The sequence below is a fragment of the Balaenoptera borealis genome (assembly GCF_965194805.1).
Source record: "Balaenoptera borealis genome assembly, chromosome: 21".
In the NCBI taxonomy this organism is placed as follows: Eukaryota; Metazoa; Chordata; class Mammalia; order Artiodactyla; family Balaenopteridae; genus Balaenoptera; species Balaenoptera borealis.
Window position 1 is genome coordinate 5,384,768 of NC_138880.1, and position 18,871 is coordinate 5,403,638.

At 43.0% G+C, this 18,871-nt stretch overlaps 1 protein-coding gene across 1 annotated transcript; it reads left to right on the forward strand.

Moving 5' to 3' along the window:
• Nucleotides 1-4,044: 4,044 nt before the first annotated feature.
• LETM2 (leucine zipper and EF-hand containing transmembrane protein 2) lies at nucleotides 4,045-17,491 on the forward strand. The gene is given in 10 exon segments (XM_082374677.1): nucleotides 4,045-4,522; nucleotides 5,133-5,276; nucleotides 9,586-9,723; nucleotides 10,137-10,223; nucleotides 10,227-10,316; nucleotides 10,322-10,342; nucleotides 11,729-11,848; nucleotides 14,604-14,717; nucleotides 16,966-17,058; nucleotides 17,377-17,491. Coding segments are annotated over 10 exon segments (1,263 nt in total). The 5' UTR covers nucleotides 4,045-4,162; the 3' UTR covers nucleotides 17,473-17,491.
• Nucleotides 17,492-18,871: the final 1,380 nt, after the last annotated feature.

Genomic DNA, 18,871 nt, shown 5'->3' on the forward strand with positions numbered 1-18,871 from the left:
TCCCCATCCTAGGAACTGAAGTGCCCCCAAACCTGCAGTGCCAATGTCATTGCACAGCTACTATAATATACATTTTAAATGTTATTTGAGAAACACAAACTACTGAACATAATCAATATCTGTTAAGAGAACATTTATAAAGCAATTTTATTTAGTGGAATTCAGATTTCCATATGAAGATTTCATAGCATTCCAGTTTTTCGCCCTGGAGATAGGAGAGGGGATGTTTTCCTCACCATTCCCGCCCTTTCTGCCACTCCCTCCCCTCACTGCTTTCCCCGCCCGCAGTTGCGGAGTTGGAAGGTGGGGGAATATATCAAAGTGATGTAATTGGTGACTCCCAGATAGTCACCATGGCGACTATCAGGCATATTACGCGACTGGTAGTGTAAGAGCTTCTTTAATCCAGCTTCAAGGAAGGGGTTTTTTTGGGGGGGGGCTGTGAATCCACAGCCTACAGAGTGTGAACAGGCAGAAAAACGTCAGTATTGAGCCCCCCAGCATAGACACTCCTTAAACTAAAGCCAGTAGAGGAGTCATTTCGCCGGTGGGAACCAGACCTTGCCGCCCCCTGGGCTGCCATCGCGAGGGACGCCTTAGCGCCCCAGAATCTGAGAGCTCATTGGTGGGTGGTGTCGTCACTCAGAGTGACGTAATGGCTGAGGAAAGAGGTGGAGCCATAGAGACTTGGCTTCTGGCCCTTCTAGCTGGGGGAGCTGTGGGAGGAGGGGACTTGGGAAGGCGCTGGAGGACTGAGGCAGCCGTTCCGGGGAGCCTGTCGTAGGAAGTAGGGGTGGGCGGGCCAAGTCCTCAGGCTGTTACTTGGTGGGCCGCGCCTGCCTGTTTTCCTCCGGAGCCCGCTCCCTCCGCATCCTGCTCCTCCCATCAGCGCCCAGATTTCCAGACAGCTTCGAGGCCCCACCCCGCGCTCTCCTCAGCCCCTGACCTCGGCCCCCCGCCCGCACCCCAACTTTGGGGCTCAGCCTCCATCCCCCCTCTTTCCATGCTTGGCTTCCTCATTTCTTTTCCGTACCCTGTGTCCCGATTCTTCTCGCCTTCCTTCCATAAACTTGGATAGCCAAGGGTCTTGGTCCCCGTCCTGCAACACGCCCGCTCCAAAAAAAACCCAAGGACCCCGCCCCCGCCCCCGCCCCCCCGGGACCCCAGCACAGCAAACACAGTCCAGCAACACACAACGCGCACAAAAGTCACCGGCTAGGGAGGCCGAGAGCGCGTTTTGCCCCCGTGACGTCGAGAATCTGAGGCAAAGGTAACCGGGGGAGCCTGGGGCCCGGGCGAGCGGGCGTGGCGGCGCAGAAGCGCAGGCGGGGCTCGCCGCCTGGCTCCGCCCCGCTCGCCGCCTGGCCCCGCCCCGCCCCGGTCACGGTCGGGCACTCCTGGGAAGTGGTTGCCCACAGTCCAGGCGGCTAGTGCCCGCGGCCCGAGAGCAGATTAACTGCCCGATCGGGTCTGGCCTTCCTCCAGCAGGGGACCACCCGCCATTGGTCTGGGTGCAGATGTTCCGAAGTATCATTTGAATTCTTGCTCAAAATGTCAGGTCTGGTCTGTGGTTGAGGTTTCCGTACCGGAGGGATTGCTACTCCTTTCCCAGCTTCAGGAAAGCAGAGTTGACACTGCGAGATACTAAGGCTCTTGCTGCCGTTGGCTGAAGAGCGCCGTAGGATGCAGACAAATTTTGGTAAAGCTTATTTAAAGGTTTAAAGCTCAGTTTGGGCTCTTTGGAGAATCACTAGCATAGGAAACCCGTTTACCTACACTTTAATTATTAGTAGGTGCCATGCATATTTTCATTGCTGAGTGAGTACTTTCAATCTTTAAATGTTGGCAGCAGCTTTTCCAAGTATGGAAAAAAGCTAATTGAAAACAAATCCAGAATATTTACTGTCTACCTGTAATTTTAGGCTACAAATAAGTTTGTCTTGATTTCTTAACTACTTGGCAACCGTTCAAGTAAATTACTCAGTACTGTTGACCAGAAATCAATATGTCTTTGAAGACCATATCACCATCATGAACATCATCGTATTCGAGATCATTTCTATTTGTTGGGATCTCAAATAACCATTCTCAAATCCAGGGCTAAGAAAATATTATTCGTGATTGTTGGAAATGCACTTGAAGGAAATTTTACACCTTGAATAGAATATGCAAATTTTCTACCCTTGCAATAGTTAAAAACACTTAAATCTTGATATCTGTATAATTGATTTTTTTCTTTTTCCTTTGGCTGCATTGGGTCTTCCTTGCTGCCTGGTGGCTTTCTATGGTTGCTGCGAGCCAGGGCTATTCTTTGTTGCAGTGTGCGGGCTTCTCATTGCAGTGGCTTCTCGTTGTGGAGCATGGGCTCTAGGCCTGCGGGCTTCAGTAGTTGTGGCACGCAGGCTCAGTAGTTGTGGTGCACGGGCTTAGTTGTTCCGCGGCATGTGGGATCTTCCCGGACCAGGGCTCGAACCCATGTCCCCTGCATTGGCAGGCGGATTCTTAACCACTGCACCACCTGGGAAGCCCTGATGTGTCTCTAAAGTACTGAATTGTTTACTTACTCCTTCTGTCTAGGTTCCTATGTTAACTTGTTGAGACAAACACAAATATGGCCTTCTACAGTTATAAAACAGTCTTAGCTATTGCCCGAGCAAGGTAAGCCTTGGAATTCCACCCCCCAATATTTATATAAACTTTATTCTTCTAGTTGGAAAAGATACATGTAAAAGGATAGGCTTAGTACACAATTAAAGTTTTGTTGGTTTTAATTGTGTTGGTTTTTAGAAAGCTGACATTTTAATATATTTAAACTTACCCTAGATTTTCTATATGCTTTAGAACTCAGGCTGAGTAATTTTGTAGAAGTGTGGGAACAGGTAAGATACAAGATGTAATGGCTTTAGAGTGACACCTCTGTAATGAGGCCCTTAGATGTAAAAAGGAGTAAAACTACTGGTAAACAAGCCAATCCTAGGGCATATATACCTGCCCCAGTAAGGTCTGTTATCACTTATTTGTTCCAGAGAATATTCACTGAGAACTTACTGTGTGCCAGATATGTTGTACATTTTCCCTTTTGGCCATTCAAAAAGTGCTATACTTGGCATGCTTCAAAAATAGTCTGAAAGAATGGAAAAAGCCATCTCTTTGCCAAAAGAAGTCTCTTTGCCAGAAGTTGTCTTTGCCTAGATGGGTCTTATTTTTACTTTCAAACAATCTGATGTGTCAGTTTAGCTGAAGATTGTGAGTTGTCACAAAACTAGAATGTAGAGATCCCTGGCTGGGGAGCCCAATTCCTGTTTTTTTTTGAATTTTATTTATTTTTTTATACAGCAGGTTCTTATTAGTTATCTATTTTATACATATTAGTGTATATATGTCAATCCCAATCTCCCAATTCATCCCACCACCACCTGCCCCCTGCCACTTTCCCCCCTTGGTGTCCATACGTTTGTTCTCTACATCTGTGTCTCTATTTCTGCCCTGCAAACCAGTCCATCTGTATGGGGAGCCCAATTCTAACTCTTATTCCTAACATTCTTTAGGAATCTTAGGTGAAGGGCATTTCAGTAGTAAGTGCCTCTCATTTGAAGGAGTCCCTGGGCACTGCATAGACAAAGCAGTATTGTGTGATTGGTTTATCCCCACAGGGACCATGAAATGTCTCGTTCAAACAATATTCCTATCATCAGTAGAGTAGCTAAAGACACAAGTGTTCCACCTGGTTTATGATAATAGAGACAAAACTTTCAAACATAACCCGGGGTAAAAGAATGTTTGCTTTTTAAATCAATAGTCACAGAGTTTCTAACTTGTAATACGGCAATTATCCTTAGGAATTAACTTATTAATATTTCTCTTAGAGTATATCATTCACCCATAAAGCATACTATCCTTCAACTGGGCTAAACAGTTACATTTCATTCATTCACGAACATAATCTACTTTTAAAATGCAGGCTTAAAAACGATTGTTCTATTTTTACCAGATGAAATATCTATTTCTTTAATTTTTTTTCTTGTAATAGTATGTGCTCAACTCAGAGGATGTTGCTCTTTATTCCAGATTCCCTAGCCATTGTGTCCATCCCACCAGCTCTTCTTACTCCCCATCATTTGCATTTCTTCACTTACCAGATTCCCATTTAAATAAAACATATATGAAGAACTATGGCAGCAAGAAGTACTCCTATCCTACTCAGACAGGCAATAAAGTACTTCACTTAAGGACTAGAGTAATACAAAAGCTGCACACATCTGCTTGCTGGCTGCAGGAGGTCCCGGGTAAACCTCAGCTGGAGCAAACCGCAAAGAAGCCACAGGTGCCAAGCCCTCAGCCAACAGAAGAAACTGGAGTGAAGATTAAGGAAGAAAAGCGATCTTATAGGCAAATAATTATGGATGAACTTAAATATTATCACAATGGATTCTGTTTGCTTTGGATTGACACCAAAGTTGCTGCCAGAATGGTTTGGAGGCTGTTGCATGGACAGGTGCTGACCAGACGAGAGAGACGAAGGGTAGGGCAAGAGTCACATTTGCAAAAGAAAATGGAAAGTTAAAATGAACTATTTGGAACCAACTTTTAAGTTCCACTTCAAGTTCATCTTAAAAATCCCAGAGTAGGAATAGTAACTCACGGTGAGAACCAGAATTTCTTACTTGTCTGCAACTGACTTGCTGTACAACTTCAGGCAGGGTCCTTAAAATTTGTGTATATTTGTCCATGGAATGGTTATAATTGTGTTTTCTAATTTCTCCAAGGAGTTGAGAGGCTTCAAGTTTGATCTGTGCATCTGGAGTAGAAACTGCTGTTAATATATTAAGTATACGCATTTGAAAAAGCAATTTTAACAGATACCATGTTATTAAAGTACAGACCCCTAACTTAGATGAAAGCTCAGAGACACCAATAACATGTTTTGATTGTCATAGATTTCACTGAAGATATCCCATAAATATTACTTCAGAGCTATGGTACAGAGGAAACTCCGGCCTTTCCATTTTATATACAGCTGCAGAAAATCTGTCTTGGGTTTTTTAACACTTTAAGAACCAAGGCAGGCTTTTGTTTTTGTTTTTGGCGTGTCCTAAAATAATGACTATTTGCATATGCATTTGATTCTTTAGCTGTTGAGAACGTGTGCTGATTTATTCCTCCTGCTTCCATTTATGGTGTTCATCACTGTCTCCTTCATGGAATTCTTATTGCCAGCGTTTCTGAAACTCTTCCCAGAGATGTTGCCATCAACTTTTGAAAGTGAATCCAAAAAGGTATGTAGGATTTTAAACTTTTTAAAAAATTAATAGATTTTGTTTTTTAGAGCAGTTTTTAGGTTTACAGAAAAATTGAGCAGAAAGTACAGAGGGTCCCCAGATACCTCCCTCCCCCCTGTTATTTCCCCCATTATTAGCATCTTGCATTCGTGTGGTACACTTGGTACAATCGAAGGACCAATATCTATATATCAGTATTAATTAAATCTCATACTTTACATTAGGGTCCACTCTTTGTGTTGTATAGTTCGATGGGTTTTGAAAAAAAAAAATAATGTCATGTATCCGCTATCACAGTATCATACAGAATAGTTTCCCTGCCCTAAAAATCCCCTGTGCTCCACCTTTTGGTCCCTCTTCCCTCTTCTCCTAACCCGGGGCAATCACTGATCTTTTTACTCTCTCTATAGTTCTGCTTTTTCCAAAATGTCATGTAGTTGGAATCATACAGTGTGTAACTTTCTCAGACTGCCTTCTTTCATTTAGAAGATGCATTTAAGGTTCCTCCATGTCTTTTCCTGGCTCATTTCTTTCTAACACTGCATAATATTCCATCATACGGATGTACCACCATTTATCCATTCATCTATTTGAAAGACATCTTAGTTGCTTCCAGTTTTTGGCAATTATCAGTAAAGCTGTTGTAAATACTCATGTGCAGGTTTTTTTTTTATAGATTTATTTATTTTATTTATTTACTTTTGGCTGTGTTGGGTCTTCGTTGCTGCGCGCCGGCTTTCTCTAGCTGTGGCGAGTGGGGGCTACTCTTCATTGCGGTGCGCGGGCTTCTCATTGCAGTGGCTTCTCTTGTTGCGGAGCCCGGGCTCTAGGCACGCCGTCTTCGGTAGTTGCGGCACGTGGGCTCAGTAGTTGTGGCTCACGGGCTCTAGAGTGCAGGCTCAGTAGCTATGGCGCACGGGCTTAGTTGCTCCGTGGCATGTGGGATCTTCCCGGGCCAGGGATCAAACCCATGTCCCCTGCATTGGCAGGTGGATTCTTAACCACTGTGCCACCAGGGAAGCCCCATGTGCAGGTTTTTGTGTGGACATAGGCTTTCAATTAATCTGGGTAAATACCTAGGAGAGCAATTGTTGGATTGTATGGTAAGGCTATGTTTAGTTTCAAGAGAAATAGACAAGCTGTCTTCTAAAGTAGCTGTACCGTTTTGCATTCCCACCAGCAAGCAATGAAAGTTCCTGTGGCTTCATCAGCATTTAGTCCTGTCGGTGCTTTGACTATTAGTTATTCTAATTGGTGTGTAGTGGTATCTCATTGTTATTTTAATTTGCAATTCTCTAATAACACATGACATTGAGCATCTTTTCACATGCTTATTTGCCATCTGTGTATCTTCTTTGGGGAGGTGTCTGTTCAAATCTTTTGCCCACTTTTTAATTGGGGTGTTTTCTTTTTGTTGAGTTTTAAGGGTTCTTAGTATATTTTGGGTACAAGTTCTTTATCAGATATGTGTTTTGCACATATTTTCTCCCAGTCATAACTGTGTCTTTTTCAGAGCAAATCTTTTTAATTTTAATGAAGTACAACTTATCAATTTTTTTCTTTCTTGGATCATGCTTTTGGTGTTGTATCTAAAAACTCACTGCCAAACCCAAGGTCACCTATATTTTTCTCCTGTGTTTTCTTCTAGGAGCTTTATTGTTTTGAGTTTTACATTTTGAGTTAATTTTGGTGACAGGTGTAACATGAGTGTCAAGATTATTATTTTTTTTTTTGGCCTGTGGATATCCAGTTTTTCTAGCATCATTTGCTGAAAAAAACTATCCCTTCTCCACTCAATTTTAACTTTTTACCATTAAAAAATAAAGAAAACAAAAATCACCTGTTACTGCAGTGACTAGTTGAACAGTAGGCATGATTTATTCAGCCAAGCAGACCATTTAGTGCTTGTGAGTAGTCCCTGGGAAGAGGGTGTCCTCCTCTGATGGTCACTGTGAAGGTGAAGGGCTGGACAACCGAGGCAGCCCCTGCATCTTCTCCATCTGTGCCACTCTCCCAGACAGATGGATGAAGGCGTGGACACAACACTAGCAGAGGACAAAGAGGGCAACTTTTAAAGCAGACCAGGAAATGTTTCACGGAAGAGGTGACCGTGGACCTGAGACTTTAAGAGTAGTAGAATTTTACCACACTGTTTGAAAGGCACTCTGGATAGAAGGAATAGCACTAAAGATGGCTTAACAGTGTAAGAGAGTATGCCAATCAGAGACCACTGACTGATTCTTTGTGGTTGGAGCAGGGAGTACAAGGGGATGGATGGGAGAAGATGAGACAAATGTGATGTGTTGGGGTCAGGTTGGAAAGCATCTACCACCCTAAGGAATTTAGACTTTGACAGTGGTGAGTAATGGAAGGTGTATGTAAGCGGGGGGTGAGAAAAACAGTAATCTCTATTTTAGATCAATCTAAATAATCTAATCAACAATGATTAGAGCTGTATTTTAGAAAAACAAGTTGCTGGCAGGAAGGATTAAAGAGGGCAGAGCCAAGTGAGGAAAATCAGCCGGAATGTTATTGCAGCAGCACAAGAGAGAGATGAAAAAGCCGGAATTATGAAAGTTGCATCAGGAGTAAAAACTTGAAGATAGATTTGAGGGACTTCCCTGGTGGTCTAGTGGGTAAGACTCCACGCTCCCAATGCAGGGGGCCTGGGTTCTATCCCTGGTCAGGGAACTAGGTCCCACATGCATGCTGCAACGAAGATCCCGAGTGCCACAACGAAGACCAGGCGCAGCCAAAGTAAATAAATAAATACATAAAATATAATAATAATAATAATAAATAAAATAAAATTTCTTAAAAAAAAAAGAAGATAGATTTGAGACAGATTTAAGGGGTAGAATCAAACTGCAATATTTAACTGCCTGGCAGTGGTTTAGTTTACTTACATTTAAAGTAAACAGGATCTAGAATTAATACCATAGGATTCCAAGGAAGGCATTAGTGAATGCAGGAAGATGGGGGGAATGAGGAAGTGATTTATCTAAATATTCCTCTTTCCTCAGCACTGCTCATTCCCCAGACATACATATATACACATCATGGCCACAGTTTTAGAAAATACTGTCTTCTTTGCTTTGTTCCATGAACAGAGGGGGAGCACACGAGAGTGAGCGTGAGTGTGCCAGCTTTCTACTCACACCAGGTCACAGGATCATGCGCTTCTCTTTCATGGTACTTATCTGGTATGCTTTTACATTAATTTGTGGAATTACTGGATTATCATTAGTCAATAATGGTTGTCTCTCCCATTAGACTAGAAGTTCCATGAGGGAAGGAATTCTTATTTGTTTTTGCTCATTTTATCCCAGCACCTAACACACAGTGGATGCTCAATAAATAAATGGATGGATGGATACAGATGAATGAAATGGATGGCTAAATGGGTTTTAATGATGGTATTGCCATTGTGTAATTTTGGGGGGCTGATTCTTTTAAGATCTTTCTAAGAAAATCAATGATTGCTGTGATTGGCTGGTCATTAGAATCTCTTGGGCAACTTAAGGCGGAAATGTATGTATATATATATATATGTATATATATATATATATATACACATAATATATATATGTGTGTGTGTGTGTGTGTGTGTATGTACTATACACACACACACACACACACACACACACATATATATTCCTGTTCCTCTCTACCCACCCTGATCATGGTTATTTTGAAAATACTACCACACTGCATCTGTGATAATGAATGAGGATTTAGAAATACTGGTCAACATAGTGTCTTAAGAGTATACATTTAATTCTCTTTTATATAGTGCTTTGTTCATATCTGTTATAGCACTTAACTCATTGTCATATAATTGATTCTTTCTGTTTTCTTCTTAACCTGTAAGCTACTTTAGCATAGAGTTAATTTCCTAGTTTTCTTTAGTTTGTGGCCCAAGCAAAATCTGGGGCCACTCACACTAGGGGTTGACTTGACCAACGGCCTAGATGGCTTGCACCAGGTTAAGAGACAGTATGTATCTATTCTAAACAGTGACAAAGGCTTCCATTGAGGGGACATTTTGGATCTATCAAATATTTATGATCATTGTATCAATGAAAAATAAAAGGTAAGATTAAGGAGACAAGCTGCAAATCAAGGCTACTTTTTAATTTGCTCTGGTTATCACAAAGCGCCTTCAGTTAGGTCTGAAAATAATATTCATACGTGAAATAGGGATGACCGACAACAAAGCCACAGTTATTTTTCTCTCATCTTTATCTACCAAGTTGTAATCACGAAGAATTAACTTTGATTAACTTTTTCCTCTTCTATTATGAAGGAAGAAAAACAGAAAAAGAAAATGGCTGCAAAGTTGGAACTAGCAGAATTCCTTCAAGAAACGATTGCAGACATGGCAAGGAGGAACGGGGTGCAGCTGGGGGATGCCTCCACCCAGTTCTCAGCCTACATCAAACAGGTGTCCGTCTTTTATATAAAACCAGGCAACATATCATCATGGAGCTTCCAACTTGTTTATAATCTCTGAATTTGCAAATATCTAAGTTACAGAGATACAATATTGCAAACATTTATGGGAGTCTGCAGAAAAACCTATCTTAAAGCCATCAGTGTGCTGAAGATGTTGATAACTTCTTGGAAAGAACAGGAGAATGAGACTCAAACTTCTGAACTGCTCCTAATTTTTCAGTTGATTTAGGCTGACTTCCCACAGATTTTTTTTTTAACTCCCCTTTGTAACACAGGGCCCACATCCACTTCCAGACAGAAGACACAATCCATAAATGCTTTGGCGTCTTTCGAAGAGTCTACAGGGAAGATTCAGTTAAGTAGGAAGCACGTTTTAATCAGCCCCTTCGTCCCACTACCTAGGTCCAGACAGGCCACAAGCCCAGCACAAAGGAGATAGTTCGCTTTTCCAAACTCTTTGAGGATGAGCTGACCCTGGAGCACCTCGATTGATCTCAGCTGGTGGCCCTCTGCAAACTGCTGGAACTGCAGTCCTTCGGAACCAACAATCTGCTCCACTTCCAGCTCCTGATGAAGCTGAAGTCTAGTCTATAAAAGCAGATGATGAAGTCAGAGCTGAACTACAGCTGTAGGGAGCTAGCCAGACCTTGGGGACTGTCTTAGGGTGGCTTTGTGACAAAGTGCAGTGTCTTCTGTTAGGTCTGCTCAGGGGCTGGTTCTGGCAGAATGAGTGGTTTAAACCAGGGTCCCCAACCCCCGGGGCCACGGACCAGTACTGGCCTGTGGCCTGTTAGGAACCGGGCCGCACAGCAGGAGGTGAGCGGCGGGTGAGAGAGCAAAGCTTCATCTGCTGCACCCCCCATCTCTCTCATTATCATCTGAATCATCCCCTCCTCACCCGGCCACCCCCGCCTCCGTGGACAAGTTGTCTTCCACGAAACCGGTCCCTGGTGCCAAAGAGGTTGGGGACCACTGATTTAAACAACCACTGACAACCCGGACCTTGATTACTCACTTTAGGAGTTGTCTGTCGTATTCTTTAGAAGGCCCTTGTAAGCAGTTAGTAGTTCGGATGTCTTAGCTGGGACTAATCTAAAGCAGCGAGGGTCCGCTGGGAAGGCGCAGCAACCCAGTGGATCCCAGAGAACAGTAGATTCCACTGCCAAGGACAGTGCTCGACCCCCTGTACCTCCCCTCTGCTTCTCCCCACGGAGCTGGGTGAGCCGGCCTGGTGAGAAGGGGTGGCAAAGGATGATGCAGGGAGGGAAGGCAGGACCTCGACATCTTCTGGAAGAAAAGGGCACCATTTGGCCTATAACTACTAATTAGAGTCCTTAAAAAGTGGGAAGAATGTTTCTTGAATCTGAATCAGCTGCTTTAAAAGCATTCTGCCTGAGGGAGCAGGATTCCCAGAACTGACAAGGCAGGATCCCATCGGCCCCATTTAGATGTTTAGTGGTTGCTTTTAGAACTTTGGAAAAAACAATACTGGTCCCAGAAGTACCACAGTTTGGGGTCATACCAAGCAGAAACTGTGTTAAGTTGTTTACTGAGGGAGTTTTGCAGACCAGGGAGTTGGGGCCGTTCCTGGGGTAGGGGAGGACCACCACCGGGACGTGCAACAAATGGTACATTGAAAGCTTTTCAAGTGGAATATTTTTCTATGAGTCTTAAAGCTGCCGCGAAAGGGAAGTGGAGTAGAGCTGTCACAACCAGGCGAAAGGCAACGCAAGAGGGGAAAGAATTCCCTTGGGGACAGGCAGTTGAGGCGTTCTGTCAACTTCTCTGATATTATTAATACCTGTTGGCGGGATTCCCTTCATGTCAACCGCTGCACCTCGAGGTCACCTTGCTTTATTAAGTGCCTGGCCTTTGCAGCAGTCAGCGCGGGGGACAAAGTGGGAAAGCGGCAGATTCTGCGTTTCCCTCGATTTGTTGGAATTAGGTAAAATTGGAACCAAAGGATCCAATACCATTCCTTACATTTGTTTCAGGTGATTGCCAAGGAAGGGGTGAGTGCTCTGAGCGTGTCAGAGCTGCAAGCGGCCTGCAGGGCCCGGGGGATGCGCTCACTGGGTCTCACTGCGGAGCAGCTGAAGCAGCAGCTCACAGAGGCAAAAGTAGCAGCTTTACTGGACCCTCTTCCCCGGAACTCTCTCCCCTGCCATCTGCAGACCTTGTTTTGTGATTTCTGCTTTGCCATCTTACCTAATTTGCCTTGTTTAGTTGAGCCGTTGGCGGCTGAAGTAGCTGGATTAATTAATTTTTTAAATTAATTAATTAATTTATTTTTGACTGCGTTGGGTCTTCGTTGCAGTGCATGGGCTTCTCATTGCGGTGGCTTCTCTTGTGGCGGAGCACGGGCTCTAGGCGTGCGGGCTTCAGTAGTTGTGGCAGGCGGGCTCAGTAGTTGTGGCTCGCAGGCTCTAGAGCACAGGCTCAGCAGTTGTGGCGCACAGGCTTAGTTGCTCCGCGGCACGTGGGATCTTCCCGGACCAGGGCTCGAACCCGTGTCCCCTGCATTGGCAGGCGGGTTCTTAACCACTGCACCACCAGGGAAGCCCTGGATTTATTTTTGACAGAGACGCGGTAGGTACTCTATTAAAGAGTTCTCTGTTGCTGCTAACCAACCACCACAAGGTAGGGGCTCAAAGCAGCACCCATTATAGGCTCACGGTTCTGCAGGTCAGAAGTGCAGGCTGTTTTCCTTTCCGGAGGCTGTGTGGGAGACTCCCCTTCCAAGCTCATTCAGTTTGTTGGCTGAATTTAGTTCCCTGCAGCTGTGGAGTGAGGTCCCTGTTTCCTCACTGGCTCCCAACCCAAGGCTACTCTCAGCCCCGGAGGCCCCTCCACCTGCGTGAACTTCTCACATGACGTCTAGCAGCAGATTTAAGGTCTCACGTGATTAGGTAAGGCCTACCTGGATAATCTTCCTATTTTAAGGTCAACTGACTTGGGACTTGAATTATATCTGCAAAATCCCTTCATGGCAGCACCTAGATTAGCGTTTAATTGAATAACTGGGAGAAGGTGTGGGTACACGAGGGACTGGAAATCTTGGGACCACCTTCGAATTGTACCTCCTCTGGGTATTGTAAGGGCCTGGGCAAAAGCTCTGATAGAAGGCCTGTCATCCGTGTGAATCCATCTGGAGCCACCTTGCCGGTGGCTCAGCTGGGGTTGCTTTCCCTGTGTGTGCCCCAAACCAGGGTCAAGTGTTAGCTTTGTAACAGATTTCCCCTCAAATAACAGATTTTAACTGAGTGTCAATGCTTCACCACAAAGGAATAACTCCTATTACAATCCTCATTCCTGTAACTGTATAAAGTGCTATGGAGTGTACACAAATTATCTGGGAATAGGCGCCACTGTTGTGACTTTGAACCCCGTCAGGTAGCTATTTCCTCTTCCATGTCGGACCTGCTCCGGTTGGAAGGTGAGCATGTTGTCAAGAGGTACTTAAACATCATTTATTTCCTGAACATAGAGTATTAAGTGACCTCATACTGTCAAATTGCTTTCTTGAAAGGATGTATCATTTTACAATACACTTCAAGGGGGTGAGAATACTAATCTAACCATACAATATTCAGCACTCTGTATTGTTATTCCAAAAATCCTATGCTAGGATACGGCTGACATTTCACAGAAAGGAAAAGCTAAAAATGGTAAACCTAGGAAACATCTTAACTTAATAAAAAGATAAATTAAAACTGTGCAATTTGGGAATTCCCTGGTGGTCCAGTGGTTAGGACTCCACACTTTCACTGCTGAGGGCCAGGGTTTAATCCCTAGTCGGGGAACTAAGATCCCACAAGCCGCACGGTGCAGCCAAAAACAAACAAACAAACATACAAAAAACTATGAGATTCCACATTCACCTGTTATGTTGGGAAAGATCAGAGTCTGGTGACACACCGTGTTGGAGAGGATGTGAGGAGAGAGGCACTCATGCATTGCTGGTAAAATCCTCCATGGAGGTTTGGCAATAGCTTTCAAATTTAAAAAATGCATTTACTTTGCCCTAGAAATTTCACTTCTAGGAATTTATCCTATATTCTTGCACATGTGCAAAATGATATATCTACAAGGTTATCCACTGTAGCACCATTTATGATAGCAAAAGATGGAAAACTGTAGAATAATCAAATTATGGCATTTCTGTACAATGGATTCCTTTACAGACGTTTAAAAAGGCGGCAGCTCTACATCATCTGCTATGAATCCATTTCCAAGATATTTCAGAAAGCAAAGGACAAAACAGTGTGTATATGTCACCTTTGGTGTAAGGATAAACATATAAATATCTATTTTATATGCACAGAATATCTCTGGAATATTGTATCAGGAACTGTTATCAGTGGTTGCTTCCAGGGAGGGAAATAGGGTAGCTACAGAATAGGGTAGAAGGCAGGCTTATTTTTATTGATTAGATTTTATTTACCTTTTGAATTTTGTCTCTTGTGCATGTATTATATCTATCTATATACACATACATATACATATATACATTTAAAGTTTGACCATTTGGTACTTGAAAACTTACATCTCATTCTAATGTTAATTTCTTTGGTTATGAACAAGGCTGATGTATTCTTTCACATTATCTACTTCATACTGAAGAGAAGATACTTAGCTACTTTGATCCACAACTGGTTTGAGAGTTTAACTGAACCTCCCTCTCAGACTCTGAGGGGCTGCAGGGCCCAAGCACTGGTGCAGAAGCCAGGAGACGTGTCCCTGTTCTTGTTCTGCCCTTAGTACTCAGCGTGCGCCTGGGGGGCTGTAAAACCAGGGAAGAGTAGATGACTGTGGGTCCAGCTCTCACATCCTGTGATTGTCATGTTTCATCCTCCCCCCATTCTCCAGTGGCAGGACCTCCACCTGAAGGAGAATGTCCCTCCTTCTCTTTTGCTTCTGTCCCGAACCTTCTACCTGATAGACGTGAAGCCAAAGCCAATTGAGATACCACTCAGTGGGGAGGTAAGTCCTGGGTCGGTGGGGAATCCAGACCCCATGACTGGGGCCTCTCCGCAAACCTCCATTTCCCCTTACAGTCAGAGTAGGCATTTCTTTTGGCATATCTTGGAATTTGGCCCAAGTGGCTTTAAAAATCTTTTTAAAATTCCTTTAAAAAATGAAAATCACTCAAACCACCTCTAGCTATGTAGCTGTTACTATCTTTAGGAGTCTTATTGATTTAGGAGTCTTATTAGGAGTCCGGTTTATTCTTTCTCCTTCAGTATCTAGTGTTTTTTAGCAGGTTTTTTTTTTTTTTCCCCACCATTCTTTCTCCCTTGAGACTGAATGGTTCCTGTTCTTTCATGTCTATTTCATTTGTCCAGATTCCTATTAATTGTTTTAAGGGTTTTTTTTGATGTGGACCATTTTGAAAGTCTTTATTGAATTTGTTACAATATTGTTTCTGTTTTATGTTTTGTTTTTTTGGCTGTGAGGCCGTGTGGGATCTCAGCTCCCTGACCAGGGATTGAACCCGCAGCCCCCTTCACTGGAAGGGGGAGTCTTAACCACTGGACCACCAGGGAAGTCCCCAGATTTCTATTACTTTTTAAGCAGTGAATGGCCAATCTAGAATATAAACAATTTTTTTGTCTTCCTTCAACTCTTTTCCTTAATCATTTTTTTATTGCCTTTAACTCAGCAGTCTTTTTTTCTCCTGGTGTTTTACTGAAGAACCCAGGACTGGCCCATCTTGCTCTGGGTCCATCAGAAAGGGCCTCTCGCTTCCCTGCTTTGTGGCTTCATGTCTGACTCCGAACATGCATCAATGATAGAAGACGCTGCACATGTGACTGAGCAGATTGAGGTAAGTACTTTGGAGTGAGGACCAGTCATTTTAAATCTCGGTTATGCTATTGACTCTTTGGGCAAGCCAACAAAAATGATACAACGTCTAGCATGAAAAATGTACTTCAGTAGTTTTGGACCTGATTCATAAATGTGACTTCTGAAAGGGAAGTGAGATGAGGGTCTTGGAAGAGGTAGGGCCTAATCATATTTCAGTATGCTTTGGATGTGCTCAAGTGATATTTGAAGAATAAAACTAACACGTGAGGATCCTAATCTTCAATAAAGCTTGTGGAGGACAGCCAAAAAAATAAAAAATAAATAATAATAATGTACTTCAGGAAACACCATCTTACTTTCCCTTTCCATATTTCCAGAGACTAATCTGGATTTGGGCTTTGTCCAGAAGGATTCTAGGGGAGACTAGGAGCAATTCTGGAACATAAACCATGTTCTAATAGGCTGCTGGGTTCTTACATTTTCTCTGAGACAGACCAGCTATTTGTCATTTTTAGACTGCCCTTCAGTAGCAAAGAAATTTTGGAGTAGCAAAATGTCCTAGAGCTAAATTTGAGTTTCAGAATTATTCTAGAGGAGCATAAACTCTTGATCCACATGTTGCTTTCTGGAATGGTTAATAAAGACCTAAGAATTAAGGACAAGCTCCTAGGCATTTTATTGTTGTTGTTTTTTTAAATCCATGCTTTTAAACTTCTATTCTCCATATATACAAAATGAAAACAAGTAGCATACTAGGTTCAGTAGAGAATTGAGACATCAAACTGAATATACTATAGTTTTGGATATACGTAGCCCTTTTCCCTCCAAAGTACCTTAAGAAATTACTTACTTCCAAAGAGCAGTGATATATTTACTTTTCAAATCTAATTAATGTAATTGTTGAAGACAGATTAGCTAGCTCTTCTAAAATACCACTCCCTCCCTCCATTTTCCTGGTGTTGCAGGGGCATCTATTAGCCAGCACCTACCATTTTAATAAGTCAGACAAGTTTATCACTTATTATTAGACACCAAAAATGATAAAGATGTCACTTTTGACTAAGTTATATCAATGCTATTAGAAACTGATGGGTAAATGAGAAATGGCAACTTTTGTGTTTTTTTTTTTTTTGAGAGTGAGAACAGGATCAGAACTGGCAAATCAGTAGCTTGTTAATAACAGGATTTTAAGTATCAGAATCTAATTAGAGTGCAACTTTTGTATCTAGGGTGCCCAAAACTCAAAAGATAAATAATACTAAGTTGCTATTTCAGGGACATGTACTTCATATGTTACTCATAAAGGAAGTCAGGGATTTAGTGGAAAGCAAACTGTGCTGGAAAGTACTGACTACAGTAGAAGTGCTTCTGAGTTTCAGGAAGAACAGAAGGCTTAGCTTATATAAAACATTTCTCTCCCTAGGCTCCCAAGATGGATATTCCCGTGGGATCACCCACTTCCTCTGAATCTAAAGAGAACATGGTGGGGTTAGCACTTCAAGTGAAGGGAACTAAGGTTAGACAATTACTTTCATTTGCTTTAAGTGAAAATAACAAGAAGTTAATTTCTCTTATTTTTCACGGCCTGAATGAAACTGAATTTCAATACAGTGGTGTTCTTTAATACGGATTTTTTTTTGGTACTGCTTGATCTGTTTCTAAGAAAGTCCAACATCTGGCTATATGTATTTAGGTTCCAGATTTTGCCTGTTGAGTCCAGTGCCAGATGTGAAGTAGCTGTTTCAAGCTCCTGGTGGTCATGGCAGGGTGACTGTAGATCCAATATACCTTTTGCTGTAAGTCAGTAACCCAACTCTCAGCTCTGATGTTTAAGGATGAAGAACTGATACAGCTGCCACCAGCTACATCAAAGCCTATTTCATTACCTAAAGGATCCATCGCTGCTGCTAAAGAAGCTGTAAGTTTCTAAAAAAAGAAAACCCTTTCCCTCTAGTTACTTTTAAGGGCAGTGAGAATCTAGAATTATAACTGTTGCAAAACACCGCACCCTGTCTCCGTGTCTTCCAAACAGGAAGCTGTAGGCTGAACTTTAGTCATCTTTATAACCACTGTATTTTTTTAAAACTCCATGACCCAAAAGTGAAACAAACAAAAAAAAATCAACAAATGCAATTGTGGATCAGACCTAAACATGTTAAGTCTAGAAGCTAATTACAATATAGGCAGATTCTTATTTTCTGTTGCGCCAGATGGAAATAGTTCCCATATGTTGTGTATTTCGCACAGGCTTCAGATGTCAGGAAATACTAGCAGGAAAGCAAGTTAAATCTTAGGAGAAGTGCATGTAAATAAGAAATTACTTATCTATCCACTTTTCCCATTTGGGGGCAAGAGCAGAAAGCCTGCCGCAGTAAACAGTAGGGGTCACGGGAGAGTTGAGCTGTGGAGTGGCTCTGCTGAGTCCTGAGGACCAAAGAGAGAACCAATGAACTCCCAGATGTTTAGGCCTTGTTTGCATGTCATCTTTCCCACTGTGACCAGTCCCTAAAATCCTTATGTTTTGTACCCCGACACTCCAGGCAGAATCACAAGATAACCCAGAGCAGCAAGGCTAGTTCGAATGGAGCATAAGGACTCATGGGGGATGGAGCGCCCTTTCTCTGGCTTCCTGCCCTCAGCCGTGGCATCCGTAAAGGACATCCCGGCCAAGACTACCTATGTCTGGTTTCAGATATAAGATCAGACATTTAGTCCTTGGGGCAGTCTTTGGAGGCCTTGTAACCATTCAGATGATGTCAGCAGCAAGACCAAGTTCAGACCATTTGGAAAACTATAATTGCAGAGTCCATTTCCCCTGTAGCATTAGGTCATCCCACTGGACCTTGTGTAAGGCCCACCCGCCATGTTGTTTTCGAACAGCTTCCTGTCCTTTAAGGGAGGAAATTTTTTGCATAATGGAATCAGCTTGGTGCCTTAGATACCTCTTGTCTCCTCTGGCTTGGTAACCCGGGTAAGAACTTGGGAACCTCCGAAGCCAGTGATGGTTGAGAGTGCCTGACCAACTTTTTCAGACTGACCCATCAGTAGGAACAGAGCCCTGGAAACAAAGTACCTTCTGAGACAGAATGGATATAACTCCCCATTTAGGTCTTCCTGGATATAAAGAAGAAAAGGCTTCTTGGAGAAGCAAATGGGGAGTTCAACAGACTGGCAATCAGAAAGACTTGGCTGCTTCTTGGCTGTTCTGAGACAGCCCCTCTCGGGCCTGCAGAGGCTGCAGGGATCTGGGAGGCTGCCACTCTTCCAGCACATATGGCTTCCATTAGCCTCCATTTGCTAGGAAACATAATTAAGGGTTTAAGACTTAA